We start from the raw sequence: 21,158 nt of genomic DNA, 5'->3' as shown, positions 1-21,158 counted from the left end.
ACATACGTCTGTTTTTAAATTATCGCCCAGCCCTACCGTGAATTTAGAGTCGCATTTCCTGCTTTGACTTAATTACTTCTAAATAAACCACCTAAAAATGCCCCAACGTATCATTTTGCTTCTGCAGAAATATGTACAGTTATATCAACGAATTTCTTTCTCCCCCCTGAATGACATGAAATCATCTTTAAATGATCACTGGTATCTGTACCTGCTGTATGGAGTAGAGTTTGATGCCGGTGCTGCGGTCCCAGATACAGATCAGGTCGTCCAGCCCTGAGCTGATGACGCAGGAGGTAGTGCAGACCAGGGAGGTGACGTCGCCGCGGTGACCGTAGACATGGCTGACGCGGCTTCCCGTCAGGACGTCCCACAGGCAGATGGCGCCGTCCTGCCCGCCGCTCGCTAGAACCATCGTCTGATGAAAAACCAGAGCGTCCGCTATAAACACTCAGTGAATTTATTTACTTTTTATCACAGAAGGGTTTAGCGTTCCCTTCAATATACAAACTAATCCATCTCGTATGTGTTTATTTTTATTTTTTAAACTACCTACATCTCTTTGGTAAACCAGGAGCTCCTAAAATAGGCACCAGATGATGGAAACTGTTTACCCTCATCATGGACATCATGTCACAAGCTGGCCTGGTTGAACCCAAAACTTTATTTCCTCTTATTTCTAATTGATCAAAACTAAAAACAATCAATATTTTTTGTCTATAAATGTATTAACAGTTTGTCTTTACTGCAAGAAAAGCACAAAGGTTAAAGGCACACAGTACGCTTTGATGCATTTATAGGAATAATCTCTCCGTTTTCTGCTGTCAGGACTTTTAATTCCTCGTCGGTTATTGTTTGTTGGATTATAATTGTAGAATAAATTATGGTCAAACGTTGTTGGTAGAGCTGGGCGATATGGAAAAAAATCATATATCATGATATGGACTATTTTATATCACAATAACGATATATATTGCAATATGCCCCAATTAAGTAAGTTTTCAGCAAATCTCTGAAAAATATGACAAAACATAATTGTTTACTTTTTTCCAACTTTATTTTGAAGTGACATTTATAGTACTGTCACAAATTACAAAAATAAATTGTAGTGCAGTAACATAAATACATAAAATGAGGCAGAGGTAGCGCTACAGTACCCTTCACATTTTTTTTTCAAAATCCTACAGGTTTTTAAATTAAATTACCAAAATAAATAAAGAAAAGTGCACTAATGTTTAGTTTAAGTTTCGGAGTAGAAAAGCACACATTTTTGAACGAACGTTAGTTACAAGTTTCTGAAATATTTAACCTTGTAGTGCAAAGTTTGCATACCATAACGGCAATATAGATTATCGAAACTTTTTTGGTAAAAGTGCTTCATCTTGGGTTGCCGGCGTAGCTGTCTCTGTTTGTTGCAAGCACGGGTTTAAGACTTCAGCCTCCTGCGTCTCCATCTCTCAGCTCTCATGAGTTAAGTAACGTAAAGCATGTCGCAAACCCGCGTGTGAGTCAAAAGCCGTAAAGCAGCGTCATGTTGCAAAACCACAAGACGGCGCTTCTTTGTGAATTAAAAATAAATAAATCTTGTTTATCACTTATAAACTGTGTGTAGGCTACGTGACTACACTAATAAGTTTGTCGTAGTCTACATTGGGGAATATTTGCTTGAATACGAGATAAAATGGTGGTAGAAACGATAGAATAGAATTAGCACTGTAGACACTTTTCTATCGTCCGTACGATATGTATCGTCCTATCGCCCAGCCCTAGTTGTTGGTGTTACAATCAGCAGGTCAGAACCTAAAGAATACGGCATCCGTCTGCGACCCACCTGATCGATGTAGATGGCCGTGATGCCCCCAGAGTGACCCTGCAGGGTGAAGAGGCAGCAGGAGTCCTCCAGCCGATAAACCTGATATAACACAAGAAAAACTCAGGATTATTTGTCCGGCCTTTTCTTTCCCACAGCTGCATTTCATGGCATAAAAAAAGCAGCCATTGACGTCTTTGCTGACATTCAGGCTGTGCGTTCTGGAGTTACCCGGACTGTGTGGTCCTGGCTGCCGGTGACCACCCGGCCGGCGGCGGCTCGCAGCACCGTGATCGGCTTCTGGTGGGCGCACTGCACGGAGCGAGTGAGCTGACAGCTGATCAGGTCCTCGCTGCTGTAACAGGGGGACGGGGGCATGCTGCCTCGCCCGGGGGCTCCTGCAGGAGGCGGAGGACACAGATGTCCGTCTCAATGCCCAAAAACTAGCAAATTAATCGGATGTATGAACTTCTACATTTTGGTTTTGCTCATCTTATTTCCTCAACAGCTCGTTTCTTTGAGGCCAAACAGAAACGGGGGCCGCCTCACCTCTGTACTGCAGCAGACCCAGAGGTTTGTTGATCTCAACGGTGAAGAAATCCAACGAGCCGTTCAGTCGCGCCGCCACGATTCTGAGAGGCAAACAGAAGATCAGAGCCGGTATCAGAACCTGACGCGTTTTGTTCAAACGTCACATTGAAACTTTGGAGAAGTTAAAAACAGGTGAAGCGCAAAAAAAAAAAAAGCAAAAATCAGAAAACCTTTAATCTAAATAAACCAATCCAAAAAGATAATTGAAAATCACCAAAATATAGATATTTTTTTCTTTCTCTCTCTCTCTCATCAGTAAGCACAAGGTTAATCATATATAAAAGGGTCCACCGGCAATTTTTGAGACAATTTAAGGATTTTAAGTGCACCTTATCTAAAAAATACGGTAATTATGCCTTTTAAACTATTAGACCCTGAGGACATAAGGGTCAAATTTTCTCACTCTACTGATTTCTACTGTTCTCCAGTTTTGCATTGTATTACATTGAAATGACTGTCGTCATTTCAGCTTTTAACTTTTTGCTCTCTCTTTTTCTTCATAGTAGGTACACCTGGTCTGGCGTTCTGTTAACTGTGACATCATCCAGAGAAGACGGCTCACCCGCTACTACCATCTAATGTTTCATGATTTGGCGCTATATAAATAAAATTGAATTGAATTGAATTGAACAGATTACTGGATCAATGTGTGCTTCTGTGCTTTTTTGTCTCTCTTGTTGTGTCTCTGCTCTGTCTTCTGTAACCCCAGTCAGTCGAGGCAGATGACCGTTCATACTGAGCCCGGTTCTGCCGGAGGTTTTTCCTTCCCGTTAATGGGGAGTTTTTCTTCCCACTGTCGCTTCATGCTTGCTCAGTATGAGGGATTGCAGCAAAGCCATGTACAATGCAGACGACTCTCCCTGTGGCTCTACGGTTCCCCAGGAGTGAATGCTGCTTGTCTGGACTTTGAAGCAATCAATTGGTTTCCTTATATAGGACATTTTTGACCAATCTGTATAATCTGACTGATTTTGACTTTGTAAAGTGCCTTGAGATGACATGTTTCATGATTTGGCGCTATATAAATAAAATTGAATTGAATTGAAATTACTAACTAATGCATTTTATTATGATAAGGAAATATAAGGAAAGAAAAGGAACAAAACTTTGTTCAACAGGAAGTTTGACTTTTACCTGTTATTTAGAAACGCCAAAGCTGTGATGCCCGAGACTCCATCTTCGTTGCTGCACCGCAGAGACCCTTCTACTGCATCCCACAGCTGGAACCACATGCAGAAATAAAGCTTTTCATGTAAAGGCCTTTTAGCTCGGGTTAAACACCCAGAAGGAACAAAACCAGGTTTGCTTCACGCACCTCCAGCTTGCCGCTGCTCCTCCCAGCAGCTATCAGGTTTCCTCTCAGCTCCATGGCCCAGACCGAGCTCTCCCAGTCTGCAGCCGACGCGGCCCCAGCCCCGGAGGCTCTGTCTGGGTGCGGGGGCCCGGACGCCTCCCCCAGGCTCGGACTTCTCTGGAGCTGCGAGGCGGAGGGAGGCGAGGAGGAGGAGGAGGAGGAAGGAGGCGGGTAGGCGGCCGGCGACGGAGCCTCGTGCTCCATGTAGGCGCGTTCCACCAGGCCTCCAAAGTCAAAGCCTCCTCTGGGTGGCGTGGAGAGGTTGGAGGGCGGCAGGGAGGCGAAGTTGGTGTCGATGAGCGGCGTCAGGTCGGGCTGGTCGGTGAAGAGGGGGGGCCGGCTGGGCGCGGCGCGATGCCTCAGCAGGTAGCTGTCGTCCTCCGGCGCGCCGTCGCCGCCCACGGACGGCTCGTGAGAATCGCAGCCGCACTCCGACTCCGCGGCGCCGCTCACCGTGTCCCAGACGTCCCGCTGCTCCCAGCAGCCACTGCTGCTGCATCGCCTTAACCTGGAGGGAAAACGGAGCAACCGGTTGGCTGAAACCGAGACAGAACGACCAGGTTTCCCTCAATCAGGCTAACGACACATGAATACGTGGAAATAAACGCTGCAGCAGTACCTTGGAAATAATTGTTTTGTAATAATAATTGTGAACTCTCACAAACACCTACAGGTGCTGGGTTCCAGGTAATTAGAGATTCACTTCTATACAGAAAGCCCATCATTTATTTATTTATATATATATATATTATTTTTCCCCAGCTACCACATTATACATGTTGGATTAAAAAATAATACATATGATTTAGCAATGGTATCAATGTGTTACTTTATTGTATCTGTTACACTAAATCAGTTGGTTGTGCTGTTCTTTTTACATCTCTCTTCAGGTGATGAAGCAGACGGAGGACGTTTTATCATTCTTTCCCTTTTATCTCCTTTTTCTTTCACCTCTTCTCTTACTTTTTTCTCTTCTTGTTCTTCCTTTACTCTCCTACTTTGCCATTGTAGTGTCCACATAATTTGAAATTCTCCCCGCAGAGAATCAAGCGGAGCATTATGGCGAAAGCTGATTGCTCCACTTGTGAAAGTAAAATCTGTCGAGCTCTATTTGGCATTAAGATATCAATTTTTATTGCCATATTGCTAGACAGGACACTGGGGAAAAAAAAAAAAGGGGGGGATTTAGGAACCGGAAGCTTTTTTATGTAGAGCTGCCTGCATGATTTGGAGTTTTAATTTCCTGAAAGAGTTGAAAAGACGTATGCAGCGTATGAAGAGGAAGCCCGCAGCATCACAGATCCGTCGCCGTACTTAACAGAGGGAAGGAAGGTTCTGTTTCCAGAACCACCGGGAGTATCTGTTGTTATACATCAAACATGTGATACTTTTATTTATATTGTGATATTTGCAGGTTTTCACTCCCCTCGTCATCCTCACTGACTGATGCAGACAGATATGGGTCCAGCTCAGTGGTTCAGAGAAACGACTCCATACGTCACATCATATTTATGCCCCAGGCACACGAGAATCCTGAATTACTAATTAGCTCCTAGAAAAATCCTTCACTCACATTCATTTTATAGGAATTGTTAAAAATGCCAAAAAGGGTGACTCAGGTTCTTCTGTTGAAAACACAAATTCTTTAGCATGAGATTTCATTTAAAAGTTAAATTTTTCCCTTAAATTATCAGTGCTCCTGTAATTAAAGTAATAAAACACAGGAATGAATTTTAAAGCTTTTTATATATCACTGAGCATACTGTTAAATTTTATACAGCATTTGGGTTTTTATTATCTGTAAGACATAATCATCAAAATTACAAGAAAAAAAAGGCTTGAAACGTTTCACTCTATGCACAATTAATCTATATAAGATATGAGTGACAAAAATCTTTTTTTTTTTTTTTTTTTTTTTTTTTTTGGTGTACCTGTTACATATTCATCATTTGGAGGAATTACTTTTGCTTCAGGACATTTCATGGTCCTGGTTACTGCTGAACATGCTTGGGGAGCGACAGGACAGGCGTCCTGCAACATGGAGCCGGTCTACGAAGTTACGCCGACCTTTCTGGGTTTTATTACAGCAACGTCTAATGCAGATAAGGCGCAGAAAAGATTCAAGATCCAAGTGTTTTCAAAGGGCTTTAAAGGTGTTATGACTGTAGTGATAATATGAGCAGGTGATCCTTCTCAGTAGCAGCCTATGCACTATGAAAATAGAGCTGGTTGTAATATTATAGTTTAAAATATAATGCAGGTTACACCCCAATAAAATCAATGAATCTATCTTATGTAAGTTAAGCAAAATAAAACGTAATTTTCAGTTTAAACACTTTTTTAGAGATGCTTCTGCTGCATCTCACTTCACTTATCGTCTGATTTTACGAGCTTCGTGGAGATTAAAACTTGAGGCAGAAAGTTGTAAATAACGTGTTTATTATCAACCATAAACGTTTCAGGTTATAAAATATCTCTCCTTAGCGTAAAGCTGGGCAATATGGGCAATATAAAATCTGAGATTATTTTATTCATTTATCGAATCTGATTAATCGATGTTCTTCCCTTTTGTTTCATAAAAACAAATTGTAACAATTATTTTTAAAAACTTACTTTTATTTCTATAATCTCACCTGGGAGTTGACCTGACTTCAAAGTGCAATTTATTACGAGCTTTAAACCATGCGTATAAACCAAGATTATTCACTTTGCCATAGTGAATAATGATAATTATTCTAATTTTATTACACATCTAAGAACAGGCTTCACTTCACGTGTGTAACTTCACACCAACTTAAAAAAAAAAAAAAAAAGAACTAAATGAATAAATGAAAGTGTCTCGTCTCAGGGTAAAAAGGCCTTTGGAGTGTTTAGACAATACATTTTCCTTAACTTTTCATGCCATTACCAAAAGCAAAAGCAAAGCTTCATGCTCTTGTGAAAAGTCAAAAAAGCTTGTTTTAATTAAGTAATGACTCAAAACAAGATTTCTTCAAGACCATTTCACTTATCAAGATTTTCAAGTTGTCTTCTCTTGAAACAAGTTAGTTTATCTCCCTTAAATTCATCTCCCTAGATGGTTTTGACTTGAAATGAGAGAAATATACTTGATAAGATTTTGTGTTTTTTGCAGTGTGGAAGCCAAGGAGAGTCCATTGGCAAACAGCTAAATCTTGATTTTCCAAAATGAAATCTTTAGGAGTTGCAAACTAATCAATAAAATCGATTTATCGCCCAGCCCTACATTAAAAAGTCAGGAAAAGATCTCGTATTTGATAAAGATAAAAATCAAAAGCTGTGGTCGAGTTGCCACTGAAGGAAAAAGTGTAAATTGTACGATTTGTAGTCTGTAGCTGAGAAGGAAATTCAGATTGTGACCTGACCTTTGCTTGGGGATGACCGTCAGACAGTCACCGGTCTGGGCGTCCCAAACACGGATCTGTCCCGCCAAACAGCAGCTGGCCAGCAACATCCCGTCGCTCGCCAAGCACTCGATGTCCTTCAAGAAGGAATGAACGGAGCCACGTTTGAAAAGACCATTTCAAACAGCGTGGAGCGGTTTTTATTAGCGTCGGCTTTAAAATCCTTTCTCACCATACTGTGGCCCCGCAGCAGCAGAGGCGAGATCTCACTGACAGGAGGAGAATAGCCGTAGTCGTCGCAGGGCAGGTCGCCGCGGCGCCGGCGCCCGTGAGCCACGCCGTTCCGGCCGTAGTTACGGGGGCAGAGGACGCGGTAGAGGCAGAAGAGCAGCAGAACCAGCAGGACCCCTGCAGCCAGGCCCAGAGCAGCAACCCTGGACAGGAAGAGGCAAAGAAGGCAGACAGTGAGAGCAGCTCTCTCTGGACACAACGCGGTAAAACGTTGCTTTCTAATCCATGAGATCGTGTAAAGAAACCATTTATTTTCTATTTTCTTCCCTAAACACGTTGACAAGTGCGGGAAGACGTGTCTACAGCATGGTGAGCTGCTGTCGACTGAAAAACATGGAGTTAAAGGGATGAAATAATCCAGAGACACGACTTTCTCTCCCAAAAAACATGCTCTGTAAACCTAAAAACTGGCTTTGCAACAATATAACGGGTCTCCAAGACGCCTAAAGGTCCATTCATACCCAACGTTTGGCCTACACGTCCGTATTTCTGTCCGTACGTTCCATCCGTTGACTCCTTCATACCTCCGTCCGTTGAGGTGCGCAATAACCAATATTTCCTCTAGGTGGCAGTGCTGGGCGCCAATGATTCGTCATGGCGATGGTCCAAGACGTGATTTTGTTGTATTTGCTCCGTAAGTAAACTTTTTGTTTGTCCCTGTGCCCCGGACACGACACATCATATGTGTGGGTAGTTGCCACTGAGCTATATAATACACTGGAGTGCTGATTTTTCCGAAAAACTGAAGTCACTGGCCGCCATCTTGCTACTCCCTACTCTCACAGGATCCCGTAGAATTTGGTTGTAACAACAAGTAGTTTTCTGGCTGAGTGAAAACGTTTCTACAGTCAGTGGATGTACTAACACTATCAAGTACTAGGAAATTATGTGCTGAAATATTTTACATGTTATTCATATTATATATATATATATATATATATATATATATATATATATATATATATATATATATATATATATATATATATATATATATATACACATACATACACATACATATGTAAATATATGTTTTTGTATATTGTTATTTATATATTTATAAATGTTAAACATATATATTTAAATGAATAAAATGCTAAATATTTCAGCACATGACTTTCTCAGTACTTGATATTTTTAGAACATAACATAAAAGTATATGGCATTTGACATTTTAAAAGTTCTGAACATGAGAAAATCCTCTTTATTCGATGCTGTAGCGCACATATTCCCTAGTTACTGGTGGGAAAATAGGGAGTACCAATATGGCCGCTGGTGGCTTCAAAGCGACTCGTTCTAACAGACGGCGATTAGCACTCCAGTGTATTATATAGCTCAGTGGTAGCTGCGGACAAGCTCCGCAAGTTGTTCCTCGAATCCCGCCATTGTTTAAAGCCCAGAATTCTAACCTTCTTCGTGATTTTGTTGACATTTTGTACTACAAACTCAATAGCGGCCCCACCGTTTCCGGTAGTATTGCTCCGTATTGATTCGTTTCGTCCGTAATCGTAAGCTCCCAATTTTCGTGTCAAATTACGGACGAAATCGACGGTTAGAACGTATGAAAGACTCCACACGTATCCATATCAGTCTTTTACGTGAGGTATGAATGGGCCTTTAAATAAACAGAATTTTTGATAATTTATTTCTCTTTCATCGCTAACTTGAATTTTATTTTTAAGGAGTTGTTAAAAAAGTAAAAAGCTTCTAGGAACTTGAAATTCATGGTCCGCAAAGAAACAGTGACGATTTACTTAATTACTTTCTGGTTTATACAGTTTGCAAACGTATAAGCCAATTAATGTTCAATTTGGTTTAAAGTTACCTATTAAGGGGATAAATGCATTTAGTTTCAAGCCTTTATCTTAAAAAGGAAACTAAAACCCCACAGAAATGACATGAATATGAAATGTTTGCTTTGTTTTCACCAAAAACAATCGGCAGCAGAAGCAGAAGGTGGGAAAAGAAGCGCCATCAGCAAACAGAAAACACACATTCCACTTCGGTGTAAAGACCAGTTTCAACTCGACTGCGACGCAAATCGCATCGCACCGTCATCTCGACGGCCGCTTAGCTTTACTTTGCACGTCATATGGTGGGGGTGTTGACTGCACCTTTCCAGAAGCCAGGAAAGGAGGGCGTGCTTTGAATACTTGGAACCTGTGTGAGGCATTCCTGGTAAGAAGAAGACGGTTTAGGGTCACAGAGGAAGCCGTTCTTTCTGCATATCTAAATTTATTTTAGTTATTCCCATTATATGCGATCTGAAGCCTTTCAGAACCATCAGTAAATCAGGTTTCTTGCATTTAGAAACACCAGAAGAAGAGACGTAGCTGCTGTGATAACCCAGCTTAACTTTGTATAAGTATAACAGATCCCTTCTAGTTTTTATGATTGCACCCCCCTCCCCCCTCTCTCTCTCTGTTTAATGATGCACCTCCGATCTTTATCACACCGGCCTTCTGTCCATCTCAGGGTCAGATGAACTCAGCTGCCTCTTCTCCAACTGTGAGGGTCGTGACCCTGACCCAATTATTGAAAACCCGGCCATACAGTCCGCAGTGAAAAGAGCAGCTTCCACTTGGCTGGACAACACGCCGCCTTATATAACACAGAACAAAGGACTCGGCTCCAGGCTCCGCTCAGTGGATGAAGTTACTGCAACGCATAAAGTTGGAGAGACCGAATAGAAATATGGGACTCGGCTGTGTCTTAAATATCTTAGATGGCGTTTTTTATTTAATTGGAAAACAGACATGTTGAAATTAACTGAGGATAAAGTCAATTAGTGAATGTAGCCCAACAATGACTCTCAGATACATCTCAAAGTCTAAAAATAAATCTATTAGTGGTTACAGATTTTAACACTCAACGCCCACTTAGTCAACCATGAAAATCAGGACAGTCCAAACGCACAGACGGCTTTTCTCAGGAGGATTAAATTAGTTTATTTACACCTGAAAGATTCGTCTGTGGACTCAGAGAGCAACAATGACGATCAGGTTCCATCGGTCAGAGAGAGAGAGAGTGAATTTTTACTGGGGTCAGATAACAAAACTCTTGTCTCGTTATCTGGAGTTCTCCTTCTGTTGCTGCCTGATAAACAGCAACAAGAGACACGTTGACAGTTTCCATCTGGTCAAACATTTACCTGCAGTCATGGCGGACAGAAATATTAGTCATTTTGGGCTTTTATTGCACTCTGGCAGTGGTGAGAGCATCATGCTGTGGGGGCAGTTTCACTTCCAGAGGTGCTGGAGAATTGAGCAAAAAAAAAAAAAAAAAAAAAAATGGAGGACCGCCTTGATATTCTGTATCTTCACCTCAAATCCAACTTCTGAGCAAATTTGCAAGAAGTGTTCGATTCCAATCGGAATATTCTTACAAGGACACTAGATTTGGCCCCTTAACTGGTTTTGAAGCTGCAAACGTGGAACGTGACGCTGACCAAAGCCCATATTGGACTGAAATCAAGGTCAAGATCCTAGATTTGCAAAGGTCATGATTGATAAGTTGCTGAACCAGTTTTATTCACCGTTTTTCTTCTTAAACTGTATCGCATTCAAAAGTATTGCATTTCTTTAATGCAATACATCTAAAATGTTTTGCACAAAAATCTAGTTATGACCAAATACAGGAGAAACGTCAGAGCTGCTCTGTACCAATCATAACCAAAACAAGATTTCCTAATATTATCCTTTCCATTTTAACAGATGGATTTTTATTTTTATTTTAATACAGCAGCAAATTACATCTGGAGGTACTTTACAAACAGGTCATACGTGTTATTTAGAATCCAATTTGGTCCAAAACCAGTTTAGTTCCTTCCAATGCAATATAATTACTTTCAGATCTAATTATACTTTGCAATTTGACCCTAAATATAACAACATAAATCAAAGTCAGCTAATTAGATCACTACAATTAGTGCCCTGTTTAAAAAAAAGTGGTTGCCTTTTCAGCAATCCTTTATCCTGGGTAGGGTTGTCAAAAGTATCGATACTCTGAAAAGTATCGAAACTCATACACTGTATCAGATACAGTGTTATCGGTATTGACGTGATACCATGTCAAATTAATATTAACATGGTATCAATAATGAATATTTTAGCATTTGAGGCAAAAGAAGAAGGGAAACAGTGCTTTAAAGTGGTTAAATTAAATCTAACGCTTTTCACGGAAATTCAGCTTGTCTTAATACACCCGTACGCCTGATAATCAATAAATCAATTAAATGCACCATAAATTTTATTCACATGATTAATTAAAATAGGCGTGATAATTTGCGTAGGCATGTTAGCTCATTTCCCCTTGTGCTTCCGTCTCGTCTCTCTGAGAAGAGACAACTAAAGGTTTCATTAAGCTGCGTTGGTGTCTGCTCACCCTCCACTCTCCTTCTCGTTTCCTCGGTGTAGGAGGGGTTAAACCAAATGACACCAACCGCTTAATCTGACTGAGCCGGTACGTCGAGAGGCTATACCTGAGTTATTATGTCGTTATCATTTTAGTTGAAAAGGTCTCCAAATTACAATAATATGACTTATCGTGACAGGCCTATAGAGCAGAAGCCTGAGTTTTATTACTTACTTGTAGAGGGTGAGGTCTGTCTGTATGTCTGCAGAGGCTTTAGGGATCGGTGGTGGAGGGTGTCTGGTGTCCTGAGGGTGACGCGTGTCAATGGCCTCCTGGGGGCTCAAGTGAAAGGTGACGGGAATTACCGGGAGAAGGCTGATGTATCTGAAATGAACGGAGAATACGATCACTGCTCCACCCAAAAACTTAACTTTAAATGAAGGTAGAAACCATTTCACTTTTTATGCCTTCTCGAATTGAAGTTAGAGGCAGTAACATGGCAGCTGTTAGCAATGTCACTTCTCATTCATAGCGCAAACTTTAGAATACTTTACTTTCTTTTTTACTAAAATAAATCAACATTTTATACAAAACCCCAACCCTAAAATAAGACGGGGAGGTTGATATGTTTAAAGGTAGAATGACTGGCAGATATAGTGCATGTATTCCTTAATATAATTTCACTTTTATACAGATGTTTCGCTGTAATCCTGCCCAGAAAGCAGAAAGAAAACCAAACTCAACCATGGTTTCAATGTGCATTGATCTAATATTATTTAACTGTTAACAATTCTGTAAAGAGGTCCAGTTTTAAATCAGTTGATAAAAGTACCACATTGATTTTAATGAATATTTATAATATTTTGCTACCATGCTACTTTAGAAAGTAGTTTATAAACTGAACTGATGAGACATTTTGTTGCTTTAGTTATTTGCTCAACTTGGGGAAAAAAAAAAAAAGGTAATCTATATAACCTAAATTCCAAAATTTAAGTTATATAAGAAAAACAATGCACGTAAAGTCTTTTTTCATACGCAAAGTAAACTAAATCCATTAACTCACATTTTAGACCTGCAGACAGAATTAAGTTCAGAAACTGAGCCAACACTCACTTCTTTGCTAAAGTGATATTGTAGTAGCTGAACAGCGACGGCCAGTGCCTAAAAGACAGTCTCCTCCATCCCTCCTCATCCTCGGCCCCCCAGCTGATCTGGGGCACAGAGGGCGGCGCCTGGTGAAGAGGTCCTGCTGGGCCAAGGTGGCCCTGCGATTGGTTTTCAGGTAGGGGAGTTGGATCGGGAGCCGAATGGATGCTCAAGGTGCTGGTAGGATCCCCGCCACGGAAAACTGGGGCCACCGCCAGATGGGGGGTTAAGCCGCCTCCTACCGAGTCCCCCAGGGGGCTTTGCTCAGACACCTGCGCAGCAAGGTAGGTGCGGATTCCAGCCGGGTCCGTGTAGACGAGGATGCCGATCCAGATTACCGTACCAGCCTTAAAATGTGGAGAGAAAACGAGATTCGTCTGAAATCTGTTGTGATCGGACATGGGATGGTGTGAGATTCCCACGGCGGGATAAGATTGAGGAAAAATACTACATAACACAAATATTTGGAGAAAAAGAATCTTTAAAATAATCAATTTGTTTTTATTTAAGCCAGAGAAGAAACAAAGAACAAACGCTCACCAGCTAAAATAATCTACAGTATTTGTTTCTTGGAATCTGGATTATGACACAGGGGCAGGAAAAATACTGAATAATACAGCTTTAAAGTACTTATAGTATAGAATATTATATATTTTTGCTATTTACAGAGTAACAAGTATAGCAAAGCACAGATTAGCTGGTCAAATATGTCTTTCTTGTAAGGAGAAATAAGTCTAGCAGCCTCCTTTCAGCCAGCTGACCAGCAGAGTGCAGCAACATGTGGGAGAGTCTAAGCTCTCTGGGACTTTGGGATAATTTAATAAAAAAAATATAAAAAAAACACTTTAAAATGCAGACATGAAGTGATGGAAATAGTGTAATTTATTTTTAAATTAGAATTTTTATAAATGCTTCAAAAATTAATATCTGTAACTTGCTCACATCTAAATGTGATCTCTGGGCTTTGTTAGTTTTTTTGGATAAAATCAGTTGAATTTTATCTACAATTTAGACATGAAAAAGTCCTTTTTAATATTTTATTTATTTTATTTTGATTGACTATTTTTTTTATATCTGTAACTTAGGTTATAATAAATGCGTACTTGAGATATTAAGGTACCATTATAATACAGTGATCAGCAATAAAATCATTTGCAAGTTATTCCAATTTCTACAATAATTAAGGTCTTGAAATGATTTTAGGCTTTGGTGTTAAATACATTTTTAAATCAGTTTTTCTGCACAACATACAGCAGAAACACATCAAACAGCTGTACTTTAGTAAACCATTTATTTCAGCAAAAAAAAAAACAGCTAAACATTAAGCTCATGTTTTGATACATGACTTAGCTTAAATTAAATTTTTCTGAGGTTTTTTGGGGGTATAATATGATCCGTTGTGCCCAGATGAGACCGTGTGAACGTCAAAAGCGGGTACCAAAGGGTCTGCTCAGGGTGGTCAGCTTTGTTTCGTTGCTCAAAGGAATAAGTGCTTAAAAAGGAATAAGTGGAATATGTCATATTTGTCTTTCTTGGAAGGAAAAAAAAAAAGTCTAGCAGCCTCCTTTCAGTCTCAACAACACTTAATGGAAAACAAAATAGCCTTAAGTATCCTTTTTTTAATATCAGGGTTCCTACAGCATATGGCAAGTTAAATTCAAGACTTTTTAAGACTTTTTAATGCCACTTGAAATAAAAAAAGTTAAGCCCAACTTCACGATAAACAAGATAAACCTGGTTGCGACAACTTTACCCAAATGTTTATTTTAACATAAACCATTACTTTCTGGCCCAGTAGACATGTTTAAAATTTTGAAAAACATTCCATATAGGAAGAAAGCTAAAAACACACAAATTACAGATATATTTTTAACAACTACTGAACTGAATTCACAAACTTTGTTTTGTTCCCTACTAAAATAAACTATAAATCAGTTTTAAAAACCCACAACATAACCAGTGCCCACTCTTTTTCGCAGCTATGGTCCGGCTGCAACAGTTTTTATTGGTTCTGCTATCGGGACGGAACCAACAATGGTTACATTGAGCCGTTTGGTAAATTAAAAAAATGTATAATTGTGTCAATTATTTTACTGTTTGGTAAGGATTACAAAAATAAAATCCTATTTATGACCTGGTAACAATTTTAAGACCTAAGAAAGACTGATTTAAGACATTTTAATGCCAATTAAGGCCTTAGTTTTATATTACAGAATTCAATGCCTTTTAAGACTTTTTAAGGATCCGCGGGAACCCTGAATATATAAATTATTTTTGGCGGGGATTGTTTATGGCACTTGTGGCTCTTTTATTAAAAGTATGCTGACAGGAAGGGGGGCTGAACGAGGGGGAAGACGTGGCAAAGGACTGCAGGATGAGGCGAACCTGGGTTAGCCGTGCCGAGGAATAAGGCGCTACACGGACGGGTAGGGCTGCGCACCCTTACCCTGCACCACTGGTACCCCCTCGACCTTAAGTCTCCTATAAAATTTATTTAAACATTCATTTGAAGACTAAAAGCAGACAGAATACATGGGGTAAGAGACAAGAGACGGGTTTCCTCACCATAATGATGCGCTGGGCCAGGCGCGTGCGAGCCAGGAAGTACACGACGCGCAGTCTTTTCGGGAGCCTCAGGTTCCTGAAGGCCGGCGTCTGCAGGGTGATGGTGTGGGGGGAGGGTCGCGGTGGGGGGGGCGCCTCGCGAGTTCGCAGGGGTCCCGGTTTTGACGGCGGCAGGCCAGCTTCGGCGGGCAGGCGGCGGTTCAGGTCGGCCAGCTGTAATTGGTTTAAACCAACTCTTGTTATTCAACCTCACTCAGAGTCATGTAGAAAGTACAGCTGAAGAGACAAAATAAATTATGTTGATTTATCAATCATTTGGGGGCTTTTCCCCACTTTAAAAAAAAAAAATTGGATTAAGGACAAAAAAAATAGAGCTAAAATAAATAAAACTAATAAAGATGAAAAAATAATATAAAAATATACTATAATGAAGATCTTTGTAAAAAAGGAATCTATATACATATAAAATATTGTATATAGAGAACATGCACAATCAATATCACACATTGATCAGGTCATTCAGGATAGTGTCTTGTAAATACCTTCTACAAACTGTTCTAAATTCATTATTGTGATTCATTTTTTGTAATTTTTTTTCTAAGTAATGTGCTTCATGTAAACATGACTGTAAATGCTGACATGCTCAAGCAATCTGTATAAACTTTTGGTAGTGTAAATCTACCTTTGTTTGCAAATTATTGGTTGTTTTGTAAAGCGCTGACATTTCCCTTTGAAGCATTTTACTGTTTTTTTTTTATTTGAGCAAAAATAATAAATGCATCAATGCAGAAGCTCTTTAATTATTAATGCTTTGAGTTTTATTATTCATCTTTTATAATGTTCTATGCCAGCGGCCTTCAACCTTTACAGTCCAAAGAGCCATTTTGCCTACAGCCCACTTGAATTAAACTTGTTCAGAGCCACAAATGTTGCCTAGCCTTTTGAAAAAAAGACAAATTATGTGGTGTCATTGTTAAAGAAATCCCCTTTTATGTCTATTTCGAGGTTTTAAAAAAAGAGGATGGATGGGATGTTGATTAAAAAAAAAAAACATAGTTTCCAACATAATGAAAAAATATTGATTCATAATTAAATATTACTGGCACTTTTAGCATCATTCTGTTGTAAAAAAAAAAACCTGATAAAACCTCCATTTATTATCATTATTACATTTAAATACTACAATAAAATAAAATATGTAGCCAAAGTTATTAAGAGCCACTGTGGAAGGTCCAAAGAGCCACAGGTTGCAGACCCTGGACTAGACAAACTGACACTATGTGAGATATTAAAGAGTTATTTTTGTTCTTTGACTATGTATTTTGGGAAAAACTGGTTAGTTTTAAACTAAGAGCAACATACATGCTCGTGCCTGTTATGTTGCTCACATAAAACTAAGAACCACATGTGTTATTGTGCTATAACTTGTTTTAACTTGTGGTGGGAACCTATGACAATGTGTTGTGGGAAAGACTGATTCTGTATTCTTATTTTGCTTATATTTGCTGTATTCTGAGTGCACTCATATTATTTTGCTTCGCACACTGCTGAGGTGCTGGGAACGGTTGATGTTTTGGGAAACATGCTTAGGGAGGCAGGGCAGCTGTGGAGTGAGAGATGGCCACTCTTGCTCCACATCTGACTCTTTGTTTACAAGTATATAAAGAGGAGACTTCCCTCAGCCCGGTGAGTCTGCCGTGAGTTCGTGTGTGGAATACCGGCATCGTGAACGCTGATCTTAACCTAGGACTGAGGGCTCCCAGTTCATGTCAATGGTAAGAGCTGATTCTGAGAATCTGTTGAGCGTCACGTTTGTTTGAAAGCTTGTTGCTTTAATGCTTGCTACTTTGCGTGTGTGAAGAGCTAATTGTTTTGATGTGCTGTATTCTGTGGGGAATAATAATAAATGTTTGCCTTATATTCTAACAGAAACAGTGTTTGAGTCCTTATTTGTGTTTGCCGATCTCTCCCGATCCTGAAATAAACATTTCATAAAACACTATGTATAATAGTACTGTATGTAAATAAAAGGAATATGTTTTTAATGCTTAATTTGAGGAACTATTAAGCTAAAACATATACTAAAGTTTTGGTATGAGAGTTTTGAGTAAGAAAGGAAGACTATGTGGTAAATTCAGATTCAGACAGTATGTCCATGGGATGATCTTTCGCATTTCCTTACTAAGAGGAAAATGTATGAAACAATGTTTTATCTTTCCACACCAGGAATTTTCACATTCATTTTTATGCAAAAGGCTGTATTGCCTTAAACGTTTGTAAAGCTTTACACAAAATAAGTTATGTTTGCACCAACAGGACACAAGCCTTTGAAAAAGCTTTTAAAAACAGGCTTTATTTTTGTTTCCTGCTTACACATCCAGACTGAAAAAAACAACTCAATGCAAATCTGAAATTTGACTCCTTTTAAAAAGGAGAAAATGTTGTTTTCTTAGCATATTTTGGGTTTCACGTGCAAGTCTTACCTCCATACGGCGAATATCTATAGACAGCACTGTTGTGAAGAAAAACATCTGCAGGAAGAAGTCAGAGACGAGCCCCACGACTGCAAAAAGGCAAAACTCCTACAAGACAAAATCATTTTACATCACTTTATACCCTTATAGTTTACCTCTTCGTTTAACAAACTCCTCTGAATATTCTCTCCCAGAATGCAGAATGAAAAATATGTATAATTTTTACACTTGTTGCTCATGATGCAATAATTAGAGCACATTAATCTCTAACCTGGATAGCTGGCACCAAAGTGAAATATCCAATCAGGATGATGCACAGCTCAGTGGCCATGTTCTTCATGATAGACCAGCTCTCATTACTAAGGCCTAGTGAAGCAAAAGCTTGTGATTAATTTTTAATTTCAATAAGTCTTAAAACGATGAATGAGTGGAAAACCCACCCTGAGCAATGCGAAGTTTGACCTCGAGGTCGACAGGGGTGGAAACCACAGACTTGGTGAGAACCAACACGTTTTCCAGGCCGATCACCACCACAAGGTAAGGGAAGATCTCGCTGCAAGCAGAAAATACAGCTTATCAACTCATTTATTAAAAACAAAAAACAACAGTGGGCCAGAAAACCTAAAAATCCTAAACAAAATTCCAACTGACTTTTGTTTTCCAGCCATTTAAGGGGATTCTTCTCACACAAAGAGCCATTGGAGTTTTGTCAACTTTGTAAGATGACATAAGACGACACAACAGAGCTGATCACCTTATCCAAAAATAATTTCAAAAATAATGTAAAAGATATCACAATGCGATTTGCTTATTTGTTCATACATTTGTAACCCAGGCTGTAGGAAGAAGAAGCTTTTTCAAAGACAAAAAAGTGACTAAAAACTGATTAAATGTGTTTGGAACTACAAAACAACCTTTATGAGATGATTTATCATTTCAATTTTTTAATAAATTGCCTGAATCCAGACTACATAAAACAAACTGTACAAAAAAAAAGACTGTTTATCAGAGGCACACACAGTGAACGAGGTGAATTAGTGACAGAAGATTGACTGGAATATTTAATGTGCCTCACATTCCGGTGCACCTTGTGTGCGCCTTATAATCCGGTGTGCCTTATAGTCAAAAAAATACGGTTCATATGGTTTAAATTTTTTTAATAGGTAAATGGTTTGTAGCAGCAAACAGACTTAACTCGGAGGGAACCGGACTTTTGTTCAGTTCTTTCTGAAAATGTTTCCACATCTATCCAGGAGTCTTTGTCAGTTCTGGTGGCTCATACTTGAGCGACCTGCTGTTGGTGCACTCCTCCTAAGTGCATTCTCAGTCAGATCCAAATGAATGACCCACCATCCACTGTCCTGTATTGTTAGAGGCTATAGCCTATGATGAATCATGATGAGATGCTGATGTAATCACTTAGGACTGTGTTGGAGGACCGAACTGTAAACATTGGGGAGTTGTAAGCTCAATCCTCCTCCTCCGTTTAGTGATGGCTTTTCTCTTTTGACCAAGATGGCTTCTTTTACCGCTCTTTCAAACCATCTGTTCTCCTTGTCCAAAATCTGAACATCATTGTCATCAAAACAGCGCCCTTTGTTCTTGAGGTGCAAGTGGACTGCTGAATCTTTCCCATTTTTAAATAATTTGGCCCTCAAAAAAACATCTTTTCCTGATTCTTGTCCTCCTCCTCACTGCCACATAGCAGCTGTCAGTCTTAGGCAACCTTATGCTTTTACTCAGTTTCCCTCTTTTATGTTTGTTTACACATTTCTTAACTTTGAATATATATATATATATATATATATATATATATATATATATATATATATATATATATATATATATATATATATATATATATATTAGGGCTGGGCAACGATTAAAATATTTAATCGCGATTAATCGCACTGATTAATCGCGATTAATCGCGATTAATCGCATTGTATTTACAAACTCCAAGAATGAATTCAAAAGTAGTGTAAAGAGCACTTTTATTTTAATGTTCTGCTGCCATATGAACAAAAGTGTTGTAACATTTGTAGCACTTATCAGTAACACATATTTAGTGTAAAGCTCAACTTAAACATGTAAAACAAAAAATAGCAATAATAATAAATTAAAGCTTATTGCCACTGACAGGGAATTCTCTTTATGGGGAAAAAAATCTACCAAAAACAGGCAATTTCTGAGGTAACAGCAGGGAGCAGCATTACCATTTTATGTTCAATACCAAAGTTTAACTTGGCAGTGGTTCCAACTAACTTGTTTCTGTCATATTCCATGCTGGAAGAACTTTAAACTGAAATGCTTGCTAACTCGATATGCTTGCGTTTATTTGACGTTGACACGCGGTTTTTTGTTGTTGCTTTCTCGCGCGCATATAGTGAATGGCAGGGGGAAAACAGGCAAAAATACATGGATACTTTGAAACGAGAAGCGACTTCACCGACTGCGTCGATGCAGACCCCCCCCCCCCCGCTCCGCTCCGCACAAAACTTGTTCCGGCCGCCAACTCACCGCCTCGCCTCGCCTCGCCTAAGCTCGCTCGCGGTACCTGCGGGAAACACCGCCTTCCGCATGTCAGCTGTGTTTTTTTCCGGCCAGCACCTTTCTTCCTCTTTGAATCTGAGGCTGGGCTGACAGCGAGGTTATTGGCGCATTATCGCCACCTACTGTTCTGATTCAAACCCCTACACCGCAGCAACAGACCTTCGCAAAATAAAAGCATGTGACCAACATGCGTTAACGCGCGTTAAAGAAAATATCGCCGTTAATAGTCTAATGAGTTAACGCGAAATTAACGCGTTAACTTGCCCAGCCCTAATATATATATATATATATATATATATATATATATATATATATATATATATATATATATATATATATATATATATATATATATATATATATTTTAAAGATACACTTTCATCAGATTCCACTGTTACTTATGCCTCTTCAATGAGTTACAAGCAGAAAAGAAAGACAACCATCACTCAAATGAACGTAGTCACAAGAGTGAACGTTAAAATCAGGCTGTGATATTGATGATAAAACTACACAGTGCTCTAAATATTGTGATGGGATTTGTTTGTCAAAGATATTGCACTGGGAGAGAATAAAACCCCAAAATGAAGATTATCTTGACAGATCAGCTTTCATGAAAACGGAGAATTATCATATAACAAGCTGTTAGCAACTGACTGATA

General features: G+C 39.4%; 1 protein-coding gene across 4 annotated transcripts in view; it reads right to left on the bottom strand.

The window, feature by feature from the left end:
* Nucleotides 1-21,158, bottom strand: part of LOC105937637 (SREBF chaperone) — a 44,125-nt gene that overhangs the window by 862 nt on the left and 22,105 nt on the right. For all 4 annotated transcript variants that reach the window (XM_036135384.1, XM_036135383.1, XM_036135382.1 and 1 more), the window contains 14 exons: nt 18,387-18,499; nt 18,218-18,312; nt 17,956-18,054; nt 15,473-15,685; nt 12,875-13,254; nt 11,996-12,145; nt 7,350-7,551; nt 7,139-7,254; nt 3,717-4,263; nt 3,536-3,621; nt 2,360-2,442; nt 2,042-2,208; nt 1,832-1,912; nt 212-418 (listed from right to left, as the gene is read on the bottom strand). In XM_036135384.1, coding sequence (XP_035991277.1) covers nt 212-418; nt 1,832-1,912; nt 2,042-2,208; nt 2,360-2,442; nt 3,536-3,621; nt 3,717-4,263; nt 7,139-7,254; nt 7,350-7,551; nt 11,996-12,145; nt 12,875-13,254; nt 15,473-15,685; nt 17,956-18,054; nt 18,218-18,312; nt 18,387-18,499 — 2,539 coding nt within the window. The remainder of the gene's footprint in view (nt 1-211; nt 419-1,831; nt 1,913-2,041; nt 2,209-2,359; nt 2,443-3,535; nt 3,622-3,716; nt 4,264-7,138; nt 7,255-7,349; nt 7,552-11,995; nt 12,146-12,874; nt 13,255-15,472; nt 15,686-17,955; nt 18,055-18,217; nt 18,313-18,386; nt 18,500-21,158) is intronic.

Source organism: Fundulus heteroclitus, chromosome 3, assembly GCF_011125445.2.
Source record: "Fundulus heteroclitus isolate FHET01 chromosome 3, MU-UCD_Fhet_4.1, whole genome shotgun sequence".
Lineage (NCBI taxonomy): Eukaryota > Metazoa > Chordata > Actinopteri > Cyprinodontiformes > Fundulidae > Fundulus > Fundulus heteroclitus.
Note: the sequence above shows the minus strand (reverse complement) of the source record. Positions and strands in the feature narration are given on the sequence as shown.